This window comes from Thunnus albacares, chromosome 19, assembly GCF_914725855.1.
Source record: "Thunnus albacares chromosome 19, fThuAlb1.1, whole genome shotgun sequence".
Classification (NCBI taxonomy): Eukaryota; Metazoa; Chordata; class Actinopteri; order Scombriformes; family Scombridae; genus Thunnus; species Thunnus albacares.
The window spans coordinates 5,808,800-5,822,004 of NC_058124.1; the positions used below are offsets into that span (position 1 = coordinate 5,808,800).

A 13,205-nucleotide genomic window follows, 5' to 3' on the forward strand; every position below is an offset into this window, starting at 1 on the left:
TGTGCAGCATACTGGGGAAACATCACAGCTTTGGAGCAGGAGGAGAAAAAAAAAAAAAAACCCTCTAATTTTCTGACTAATGGGGACAGCGGTGGATGTTTATTTGATAGAAATTGGACTGCCCTGAAGCCAAGAAAAAAAAACAAAAAAAAAAAACAGTTCTGTCAGTCGATTCCCCTTTAAAAGCAGGACTTCTCTTCCAGCAACAGCCTCAGTCAAAGTCGAAGCAAAGAGGAATATGTGACAGTTACAAAGTCTACATCAAGAGCAGTGATATTCATCCGAAGTAAGCACATGTTAGCGTGAATATGTAGAAAATGGCACGCAACTTCCTTTTCAGGAGCCTGTGGGACTTCAGTCTTATCACACTCAAATTAGGCATGGTAAATGCTAATTACACTGTAATTTAAAACACAGCCAATTATATTCTGACTCAGAGCAATACAAACACTCCATATGGGTGACCTTGTTTATCTCAAAATCTGATGAAAGAAGTGTGTTTTCTTTTATAAACACAAAGAACAAACAACACAACCGTGTGCAGGTTTTTTTTTTTTTTTTCCTTTACAGCACAGCGTCGACGCAGAGCGTGTTCTAATGGCCACGAGTATATTTATTTGTAATCTTGTGAGGTCTCCGAGGAGTTGGAATTAGCGTGGGTTCACAGGGATAGTACACAGACAAGCATGTACTGAAAATCATTTGCATACAAAGGCTTTTATGCAAATTTGGCTTTACTTTGCTAATGTTTATGGACACCAGACATTACACTATTAGACACTATTTACTATCAATTCTGTGTTCCTATTACAGACGCTTGCTCAATTAATGGACAGACTGACCTATTTCACAACACATGAATATCAGTCCGAATTCTTATGAGGCATCATACTCTATAATGTAAAGATCTTGTTCAGTCCACATGTTGAGATTATGATGACACCCTGTATAGGCTGATACTATCTATCATTCATCTCCGTGTTTTACATTGAACACTGAAACAAGAACTCACCACTGTAACTTATACATGTTCATTGAGGGAAACTTATGAGGTTCATATTCGTAAAGCAAACATTTGTTAAAAGGTCCTGATTATCTTCATGAAATGCATCTGACCAAATCTCACTGTCCCACAGTCTGCTCTGAACTTGGTTTAACTGCATTTTCATACTATGAACCCTGGACATGGAAACATTTACAAGTTAAACTTCATCTGGAAATGCTTCCTTCAAATCAGACATTTCTAGCGTCACATTATAAACATCACATTCAAAGACTGTTTCATAAGGAATGTAATTTTTTTTTAAATAGTGAAGTTGTATCTCACTGACATTTCTCAGATCCTGTTTTGTTGTGTTAGATGTGATAGTTGTAAATTAATGTGTTTTTATGTAACTTTGTGACACCTATTGTACGCTGCCATTTTGAACAGGTCTCACTTGTACAAGAGATATCTCATGAGACTTCCTGGTTAAAAAAAGAATGATGCACAAAAACTGCTGTTTGCCAAATTTAGAAAGATCAGCTTAAATAACAAAGTGTGGCTAAGAAGGACAGAGAAGAGTCTTCCATTGCCTCCTGATTTAGATGCTCCATATTTGTTAAAAAATAAAAATACGGAGTTAGGTACCCCCTCAAAAAGTGACATTTCTCGTAATGTTGCACCACAGTAAATACAATCAACAATGACTGCTTCTGTTTCCTTGTGTGTGAAAAGTGCAATTGTTTTTTAATCAACCATTGCACTATTTTGTCAAATCTGCACGGTTCTTCAGATGCAGAAACAGGAATGACTTTAAGTTCCTGAGTTTAGTTCCTGTGCTTCAATAGTTCCTGGAACAATTTTGTTGGAAAGGGCTTTTATATTACCAGTAATACAGCACACATTTTCAATATGGAGATATACAGCCTACACAGTTTCTTTATAAAAGTTATAAACTTTAGCCAACACTTGAATGAATGAATCTAGAGTGCCTACAGGATTAACAGGGGGCGGGTTGGAGGTACCAGCCTTGGAATAATGTGTGAATGCTCCCAAGTCATTACCATGGTTACGGTGAATCAGAAAGAAGTTGCCCTTCGGATTTTAGTAAAATGTATGAATGGATAGAAGCCAAGAGGTGTGGCTGGGAGGGAGTAATGACGGAGGGAAGAGATGGGGTGAGTGACATTGTCTCTCTGATTGAAGTTTCACTAATCTTTATTGACAGCTCCGTCCAAAGAAAGCTGGTCTCACTAGCGTTAGATCTTTTTGCCTCTCTTGTTGGTTTCCTTTAGTGTACAGAAAACATCCTGACATACATATGAACAGGTGAGGAAACATTGGAGGTTTACAGGCACTCAAATGGTGCCTGTATGGTCTCCCAGCAGTCACGTCTTGATGCCATTTGACACCAGCCATGTGCAAAAGTTGCACATTAGAATTTTTAAAAGGATAAAGCAGTGCTTTAGTTTCTAGGGATGTGCCAGTCGTCTATGGTTTCTCTCTCTTTGTAATTCCTGCTGAGGTCTGCACACAGCATAGTTAGAGATATCAGGGCTCATTTTCCTGCCTTAAGAAGAAGATATTTGTTGCAATTTATTCTTGTAGAATATAAGAAACAACTTTCACACAGAGAAAGATAACCCATCACATTAAACAGGAAGCCTAGGTTTGGTTTGCTCTGAGATGTATTTCAGTGTATCCCACAGAATCATTTTATTTCAATATGTAGCATTATGTTATGATATGCTTTGCTTCCTGTCACTCAGCTGACACCAACAAATCCTCAGATCTAAATGACAAAATAAGCTGTTTATTTGAGCATTTTCTGATCTCTATGATAGTTTGTTTGGGTGAATAAAATGCAGACTGTAGTCTTTGTTTGTGCTGTGCTGTAACAACATCAGGCCACTTCGGTGCTTCAGCGTTTGCTTTTGAGAGTCATTTTTATGTTCGTTCGCATGAACTCAAGAGGTTGCTTGTCAGAAAAATGTAAACATAGAAGGCCAGATTTAGGATTTTCTGGGCCATGATTTGATGCATTCTGCCCAAAACATATGTGGTGTATTTACTGAACAGCTGTAGAAGCCTGGACTCACAGTTTACACATCATTTCAGTGTTTGCGTTGGTGTGTCACCCTCCTTATTGCACACACATTTAAGGGACGATTGTACAAGTAACAGGCACAGATGGGATTTCGAGGAGCCACAAGGCTGTGGTGAGAAAAGAACTGTGACTTTACATTTATTCTACAGAAATTTCAGATATAGATATATGCACCACAAAAATATCCAAAAATAAAATTAGACCTATAACTAAGTCTGATTCTTAGAGAGAAAAATAAAGCAATAATTATAATGTGATTATTTTGTACCACACTAGCAGGGGGCTATGATTGCATTATAAAATCACCACTTTTTTTTTTAAATAAAAGATTGATTGAATGACTTTGACTGCATTTAACTCAGTATTGTAGTGATACTGTACAGCACATCAGCTGTATTGACACCATCTCCACCTCCACCTGCTGCTCTGTCCACACTCTCTCTCTCTCTCTCTCTCTCTCTCTCTCTCTCTCTCCACCAGTTGCGGAGGCTTGGGTATTCTTTTTATGCCTCTTGTTTCATTTCTTTTTCATTTCCCATCAAGTTTTTTTTGTCTCCCATTGCATTAATAATATAAGTAGTCGTAAAGATTGTAATATTATCATTTCATGAGTAATAAATGTTTTTTTGTTATGAGGAATTTAAGTACGCAGCTTAATAAACTGCTGATTTAGTAAATGAGGAGCTCAATACACGTACGTTATGGCCTCAAATTCAGTGAGAACCGCAGAGTACATTTGCGTTGCCCCATTTTCTTGCTAAATCTGACCCAGATTTTTTTTTTTTTTTCCCCATTCGAACAAATGACAAGTATTAATGTTTTTCTGGTGAGGACAGTCTCGCTGACTCGACAGAGAAGAAATGGAAGTCTCCATCGAGAAATAAAGCTTTTAATGTGACTTTGGCAGTCGTATATGTGCTGTAACTCTAAATGACACCACTGACTCTGAGAACGCAACAGGATACTGTACACATCCATTTACAGAAAAAAAAAAGTCTTCCCAGTAGCTCCTTAACTGTAAATAATACCCAATCCCCAGATGCACCGAAGTGCACATATACACAACGATTTGCACACACACACACATATACACACTTGGAAGCGTGTTACCTGGGAGGACCTGGAACAGGTGTCCCTCTTCCACGGGCGGCTGACTTGCCCCTCACCGATGGCACCTTGGCATCCTCCGAGCCGCCATTCAGGTATGTGAGCTCTTGCAGCTGAGCCTGTCTGATCTCATCATTGTAATCCTGCACACAGAGAGGCAGGATGTTCACACACACACACACACACACATGGCAATAGACTCGCTTTCAATTACACTGTATTAAATTACGTCCTTTATCTCCAGGGCTACAGCTCGGGAATATCTAATTAATGTACTTCAGTTTCAGTTCAGTTTTAGTTTTATTAGTCGTATGTAGGTTAACACAGGGTCAACAATACGATGAAATGTGTTGGACGAGAAAACGGGTCAGCTCAAGAGCACTAGTCATAAAATGAAGATATAAGATAAAAAAATTTAATAAATATGGGATGAAATATTAATAAAATATAACACTATATTCATATATAAAATGAGAATTTATGTATAAAAATGAACGTGAGGAGCAACAGCACTTTACAGTACTGCCGTGACCGCTGTTCCTGAGGCAGCAAAACATTTCAGATCTCCCGTTGATAAATCCTCAGGATCCCATTTGCCTTTATCTTTTCACAGTGTTGTTGGTTTTTTTTTTTTTGCTATTAAATTAAAATACATAATTAACATGGAAATAGGACTTTAATCATAAAACGACTGACATGTGTATCGTCATGTTGCTGCTCTAGAAATAAATATGTTTCATGGCGACAGTGGAAAGAGGTACCAGGGAGGGGGAGGGGTCTGCTGATAATTAAGGATGAGATGTAAATCATCATAGCTCAGAGCATTGGAGAGATCATCCATAATGAATTGAGGAAGAGTAAATAAGCTCCATGCTGCGTCTTACTGCCAAGGAGCGTTTGGCCCATGCAGAGAGACTCCCTCTCCTGCACTCCTTTATTCCTGTTATACCCACGACTTCCCGCCCAGGATCACACACTGAATCAGACGGTTTCCACACACACACACACACACACACACACACACACACACACACACACACACACACACACACACACACACATTCCGACGGCCCTGACAGAATTACACTGCAAGTTAGAGTGTGAGGGAAAGAGCGGGTCGTCTCTGCTGTTACTCACTCGCATCACTGTGGATGGGCTGAAAATGAGTTGGCTGGAGCCAAAGAGCAGCTGAAGAGAGATTCGAGAGGAGAAAAAGAAAAGTCTGAGTGTGTGCGTGTGTGTGTGTGTGTGTGTGTGTGTCTGTGTGTGTGTGTCTGTGTGTGAAGTGAGAAAGACAGAAGAGAACATACTGGTATGAGAAACTTCTTGATCTCCTCCAGAGCGTGACCCATCCTGGCGTAGGCCTCAGCCGGCGGGGCGAACACCTCGATGAGGACATGCAGGTCTTCGTTCAGGTGGTGATATTTGGCCTCGCCACTCTGCCGTAGCTCTTCTTCCTGATGGTACAAAAAAACAGTAGGGTATCATATATCCTCTGTCTAAGAAATGTGCGCTAGTTAGCTGTCACAGTCAGGAACATTTATCTTTTGAGGGTTTTTTTTTGTACTTCGGCAAGCGTTTACTGTGGGGAGTTTTTCCATAACTGTTACACAGTGATTTTTGATGCTTTGCTGCTGCAGAATTACAAAAAGTCAGACAGAAAATATTTATGTGGGCTCTTGTATATTTCTGTGAACAGACAATCCTTACAATCCTTTCAACTGCAGCCGTCACATATGACTGATTGCTTTTGTCCTCTCACAGCTGTCTTTCCTCATAACAAATGTACAGATGTATGTGCTCTCTTACACTTCATCATATTATCTGCTCTGCTTGTTGCATCTCATCTATGTGATCAGTGTAGCTCGTTCAAAATAAAGTCAGCCACTCTGGCAAGAAAAAGAATACTGATAGGGTGAAATATTAAAATCTTATGTTAATACAATTTATAGCCTCAAGTTGAAAAATGAGTACTCGTTTGAAATCGTCTTTAATACAGACACGGAGTAGCAGTGGAGCCTTAATGCACAGGCTTACTGGGGCTTAAGCCCCGGGCCTCTGGCCTCCAGGGGCCTCACAAGACATGAGCTTAAAGACAAAAAGAAAAAAGAAAAAACAGTAAACACAATGTAGGAGAGCAAGCTACCTGTGATGCGGGGCGGACGTGATGAGGAGTGAATCCTCACGCTATGCTTCAACACTCTTTGTAAAAACCAACACGTTCTCATCCCAGGTTGTAAAGTACAGAGGTTTTGTCACGCCCCTCTGGCGTCTCATGCAGACGCACAAAGGCTTTCAACTAAATCCAATGTAAACCCATCTGCGGCAATATTACACTCTGAAAGCAACTGGTGTGGTCTGGTTATGACAAAAAGCTGTCCCGATTCACAGTTGGATACATGGCGCTCATATTTGGAAGCGGGAAGTGTACAGTGGTCTCCTGCAGCAAAGTGCCGTCTAACTATCCAGCCATCCACCCAACCCATCTCCTCCTAAGAAGGAAAATGTCACTTTATATAGATGACATCAGTCTCATCATGTCTGATAATGATGCAGATGGGTTTACAATGGAGTTAGTTGAAAGCTTGGTGCATCTCATACAGATGCTAAAGGAAGTGCGTCGGTATCAGACCCCGAGGGATGTGATTAAGCATTGGTATTTGATGCTCTGGGAATGAGAAGGGGCTGTAAAAACATCATTTACGTCATTACGTTGTGTTTGAACGTGACAGGGCAGTGCAGCAGCAAAAGTTTTCATCCAGCTCAATGTCTAGCTGTGTTTACTTGTCAAAGTAAAGACATCGAAAAGACAACAAAATTATCACATGGACATTGAGGAGGACTTTGTGGCAGAGGTGATTGAATTTCATGAATTTGTGCGCAATCAGAAGAACACATCGGCAGTTGAACTGATTGTGTTAACTGGTGACTTTCAGCTGAGTGCATCATGGTTGCCCGTAGTAACGGCAGCTGTTGAAAACACCAAGAGAAAACATAGGTGTCCTCACAAATTCCTTATCAATTTTACTATTACTAGAGGTAAGAGATAAACATTTATCAAATTATTTTTGTCTTACTAAGTTTTCAAATGAAACTGTGTTGCCATCAAGAAGCATTCATCTTTCTTAAAGTTAGTTTGAATGTGTTTCATGAAGGATTTGACATTACTGTCAGAAGAAAATATGGCGCAACCACTAACCCGCTTTGATTATAGATGTGGAGAATCAAATGTTGAAATTAATCCCTTTAAATGTTTGCTTGTTAGAGAGGAAACACTGCATCTCCTTGCATTATCCCGCACTGAAGGTCACGGGTTTAAACAGATGAGACTGGTCAAATCTGGTGGCTACTGGAGGTGCAACCACCGCACAGTTTGTACACAATATACGTTCCTGCACAGTGACAGAGCACATTAAGTTTAATGTGAATATGGGTCACTTTTCCGACTGAAAATAATGGTATAAAATCCACTGCACTGCTAATCTATATGTTTTGTTTCCTATATTAAAAATAATGAGAGGTGAATGCTTCTTACTAAGATTTAATGGCAACCCATCCAGCACTTGTTGAGATATTTCAGTCTAGACAAAAGAGGTGGACATTACCATTCCTGAAGCCATGGCATTAGAGCGGCAAAAAATATGCTGCTCAAATTTAGGATAAATACAGTATGAACATAGTTTTTAAGATACACAGCTGATCCATGGTGTCCATGTTTTCAAATACTGTTTTTATTGATCCATCCGTCTGTATGGTGGTGTATCATAAAACATTTTGCAAAGGCAAGATGTTGATCAGGCTGTCAGGTCAGACAGGTCTAGCTGACAGTGCCAATAAAGTCTGTAGATAACATATGCTGCAATAGACTTGCTTTTATATGACATCTTTATTTCCATGCACAGCGCTTGACAACATAAACCCAGCAGTATCTCACTTTAGTAGCTAGAGAATATACAAGTATATAATAAGTATATAATATACTTAAATATAATATATACGTTTTTCAGTGGCTGATTGAAACAAGCAGCAGGCTTCAACAACAACTCCGCCATCTTTGCTGGAGTTCCAACGTCAGTTCGATCACCTGTCGCCAACACAGAGAGTGTCAACATGTGGAAAGTTACATATTTGAGCTTTAAACAGGTGTAAGTAGAAGTGCAGGCCTAAAAGAGCATGAATTTGCTATTTAGTTCTACTGAAACCTCTGTAAGTAGAGCAGATGTAACTCGCTGTTCTCCACCTCCGCCTGTGGAAGCACAGTTCATTTAGACTGCAACGGACAAGTCTACCATGTAAACAGTGAGAGGCTTCGCAGGCCATTCAGGCCTGACAGAAGCAGGCCAGTATAATGTTACTGATGGCGAGAAATAGGACAGTAAAACCCCCAAAAGTCTCCCACCACATTACACAAAGGAAACAACAGGTTCGGCGTCCCAGTTTCTTCTTTAAAACAACAAAAAAAAAGAGTCTTCTCCGGGGCCTTCCAATGGCGGCAACTTCCTCTTTCCCTTTTCCCTCTCCAGCACCATGCATGCCAGTGTCTCTGATGTCACCTAATTATAAATAAGAGTGCCTGTGGTATGTTAATGATATGTTAATTTCCCCCATAAATCTGTGCTTTACGAGCAGAGGGCTCCTTGCGCATAGCAGCAGCGCTGACAGAGCTGCCGGTGTCGAGCAGAGAGACGACTGCTTGCAGATCTGTCTCTCCTATTCCCTTTCATGTGTTCCTCGGTATATTTGCATGAAAAAAAAAGATGTGAAAAACAATCATTATCTCGTGCTTTAACTATCATCAGCAAACGACAGACGGCTCACTCTAATGTTAGCATATGTCATTTGGGGCCTTCTTTTTCTTTAAAAAGTATTCCATTCTTTTACTCCATACTCCCATCTATACAGTCTATTCAACATGTGCAAACTGTCATTGTTATACCTACTAGATATCTCATTTGGTATGAAACCACTTTGTATGTGTGACCACATTATTTGCATATGATATTATAGCAGTTTTCATACACAGGGGCTCCTCTCCCAGCACTGATAAGAGGTATCCGTGATCCAGCAGCGTCCTATAGCAGCTAAGCAGCCCACGGCGGGAGATTACAGCTGTCTGTTTCTCATATCTATTGGCAGCATCTTCCTCCTGTTTACATTTTTTTTCTCTGTAAATCTGCTTATGAAAAGCCGTTCACCCTGGAAACAGAGAGCCACAACACTCTGGACGCAGGAGCTCCTGTAGACGGAGCTTAGAGGTAAAGAATACTGTCAAGCTCCCAGCATTCCCATTCAAATGAAATATTTAAGGACAGATGAATCTGAGTCTGAGTCTGAATGACAGGTGACGCATCACATGCAGTACAGCCATCTACTGCAATGATGAACTGGAACAGCTCTATCAGCATTGTTCATCTGCACTTCTGACATACAAAGTGGCTTACAGACACAAGGGCCAGAGTTCCTCTTTATATGGTTTGCAGCAGCAAGACTCCACATGGATACCAAGAAGAGAGACCATACAGTATCTCTCCTGTACTGGCCTCCCTTCACTGGTTGTCAGTAAAATAAGGGATTGGTATAAAGATTATTTATTTAGTTTTAATGCATTGCATGGACTGGCACCAGTTGAGAACTCCTTAGTTCCCATTCCACCTTTAGAGCCCTGAGATATACTGACCAGTCACTGCTCTTTATTAAACACTCATTTGATATCCACGGACCATTAAACATCTTACACTGTGGAATAGTTTACCTCTCACTATTTAATCCTCATCTGTTTAAATGTTTCAAACACATCTTTTTACTCAGCTTTTTGAATGTTATGGTTTTCTGTGCAATTTTATCTATCTTTATTTTCATTTCTTTGTGATGTAATTCTTTTTTATATTTATCTTGTTGTATTTTTAAGTTCTCTGAAAAATGTGTTTGGTCAACATTTAAAATGTTCTATAACTACCACTGACTACCATTGCTGCAAAAATCCCATTTGATGAACAACTTAAACTACATCTAGATTATCCATTTACTTCCACTTATATTTAATGTTGTTACAATCACCTTACTCCACACTGTCTGACATCTACATAGGGTGAGTCACCATAATTGTAACATTTTTCACTTTTCACTCTTGTACTCAGATATTTTTTACTTACATATGTAGTATATTCAGGCAAATGACCTACATGTATCTGCCATCATAAACCACTTCACGTTTTTCAATAGAGAAAACAAGTCATGAGGAATTAAACTGAAAGTGGATGCAGTCCGATGTTGCAATAGAAGAGCATGTGAGTCTCAATTGTAACAGCGTGAGCTGCAGTTGTAACACAGCTAAAAAAAAAAGCATTAAACAAATAGTTCATGGCAAATCAACAATATTTCAGTCAAGCAACTGTTTTTACATTGATTTCATAACAAGGATGTGATCAGATAATGTATAAAACATAACGATATTATTAAGACTTACCGGATGTACCAGTAAATCTGATTTAGAATATAATTGAATGATATCTAACTGAACATTGAGCATTGGCCAATACGACGCATGCTTTTAAATAAAGCAACACCCCAGGTCACTAAGCTTTACAATCTATGCTATAGCCACGCAGTCCATTTCTATTTGCAATTTTTATTGACAAAAGACAGATATACAAGGCCATGCTATGAAAACAACTTCCTGCCAGCATTTAAACATTACATTAAACAGTACAAACATGGATGCATACAGTGCATAAACAACATTTCATCCAAAAATGAAGTTGCTCTTGTGAGCTGGTCAATAACATTTTTTTCAAGGTAAGACTACAACCTCTCAATGGCTTAAAGAATATAAAAATACATTAAAATGTGTGCCATTTTAATTTGATTGGGATTTTTTCCAGGGGGCCCATTGCCTGCTGTGGGTTTACCAAGTTAATTGTAGATTTTCCCTCCCTCTGTGCACTCCTCATGGTTCCACTCTTTACAGCTCCAGCATTGCACCCAGACTTCTCCAGGCTTCAATGAAACAAATCCTCTCCACAAACCTGGCATCCAGCGTGTCTCTTCTCCCAGGTAGCCATTGTTTGTTTTTTCTTCTGGGGCTTGGAACTGCGTGGTGCAACTCGCTTTTCTCTCTCCTCTTCAAGGCCTGTTTTGTTGGTGTTTCTGTTAGTATAACTGTTGTCCTCCTCTTTCTTCCCATGGTGGTGGCTTTTTTGGGTCCAGCCTTCGGGTAAACGCGAACAGCAACACATTTGAAACACCCCATACTTTCAGCTGCTGCAGATGGTTCTTCAGCTGCCCCCTCCTGAAATGGAGTGGTGTGCAGGTTGAAGGGATAAGCTCCGGACCATCTGAACCCAGCCATTATGTTGGCTGGTGTGGTGGCATATGGCAGAGCTGTTGCTACAACAGCTGGGACGTCATAGAGCCCCATAGTCTTAATTTCTTAGATCATAAGATAATTTTTGCACTTCTCTGATCTGGAGAAAGTCATGTATGGTTTTATATCTTCTAGGCATTTTGCAAAGTTTTATACCTTGCTCAGCAAAGTGATTTAAAAATGAAGATTATTATTATTATTATTATTATTATTATTAAGTTCTCTCTTTATCTTAATTATGTTATTACCTGGATTGTTCTTCATCCAGCTGTCGATGGTGGTGTTGACCTACCTGTTCAAAGGCCCATACACACTCCTGTCCTGGATTGTAGTTTGTGGGAGCAATGGGGAGGGAAAGACAAGAAAAACAACTCTGTGTTCCCTGCAGAAGTCAATCCCCTGGATGGACAAGTGTGACGCATGCTTGTCAAGAAAAAGGATCATCTTGGCCTGTGCTGACGTAAGGGTGTGCTGGGGAAACACAATGAAATCATCCTGCTACATCCAGCCTGATCCATTGGCTGTGCCAATGAAGCCAGTAGGTCCGCCATTAATTTTGAAGGGCTGGAACTTATTGGGAAAGATGAATTGGTACACTGTTACTTTGTGAATTAACTGCAAAGGCCATGGTGATGAGGGTGCCCCTCTCTGCTGAGGTCATTGCCCTTATTTGTTTCACCCCCTTGGTGGACATTATTTTGTTTGGCGTCTGGACTGTCATAATACCAGTCTCGTCCATGTTCCACATATCCTTGGCTTCAAAGTAAAGCATTCCAGGACAACAGCCAGTTTGAAGAAGGCTTGGACGTTGACTTGGTTGAAGTTGGTGGCACAGGAAAGGCTAGCAGCCTGTGGACGCTGTGTTGACAAATGTTGGTGCCTCTTCATGAATCCGACAAACCGGTCCTTCCCTGCCATGTCTTTCTCTCATCATGACTCTAGTATTTGCAGCCATATTGGTTTTCCAACTGGTATGCAAGTCTGCGGTCCTGAAAAAATGTATGGTTACATTACATGTAAATACCACTCATATTTATTTGTATTTCTTTCTAATTTATCATATTTAATTGTGCTGTTCTTTTTCCACACGACTTTTCACATAACATTTTATATTATCAAATCAAGTTTCTGATTTATTTAAATTATGAATTTAAGACCAGGAATTTCTTATATTACTTACTATTTATGTAACTATGAATGAAAAATCATGACATACAAAAAAGCCTTCTATTTTAATGTAAGATGACCAAGCTATTACTGTTTCAATCTATTCTAACTTCCTTGGGGCATTATCCAAAGTTAAGTTCTCGTATACCCTGACTTTGGAAGCTCGTGGCTTCCCTTCTCCTCCAGGCTCGTTCTTGCCTCACAATACCTGTACAGAGTGAAATGGCATATGCAATATGCTTTCGCCAGACTTCGTACAGAGATCCTGTCTGATGACTTCTTCTGAAGCTTTTTCTAGCACATCCCTGGGCACTAACCTTGTTTTCCTCTCCCTATTTGGTAGAACTCAGGAAAAGTAAACAAAGGGGAAAATAATCAGGTTGTGCCCAAAAATCTAGGCAGTTACAAATGTAACTTGCTACAAATGAACTGCTGGTCACATGCTTTGGCGTTCCTTACAGACCAGAACTAGCATGCAT

General features: G+C 39.9%; 1 protein-coding gene across 1 annotated transcript in view; it reads right to left on the bottom strand.

The window, feature by feature from the left end:
• khdrbs3 (KH domain containing, RNA binding, signal transduction associated 3) overlaps nucleotides 1-13,205 on the bottom strand; it is a 107,002-nt gene that overhangs the window by 30,555 nt on the left and 63,242 nt on the right. Inside the window, exons 4-5 of the mRNA XM_044336617.1 lie at nucleotides 5,507-5,653; nucleotides 4,200-4,339 (exon numbers count right to left, since the gene is read on the bottom strand). Coding sequence (XP_044192552.1) covers nucleotides 4,200-4,339; nucleotides 5,507-5,653 — 287 coding nt within the window. The remainder of the gene's footprint in view (nucleotides 1-4,199; nucleotides 4,340-5,506; nucleotides 5,654-13,205) is intronic.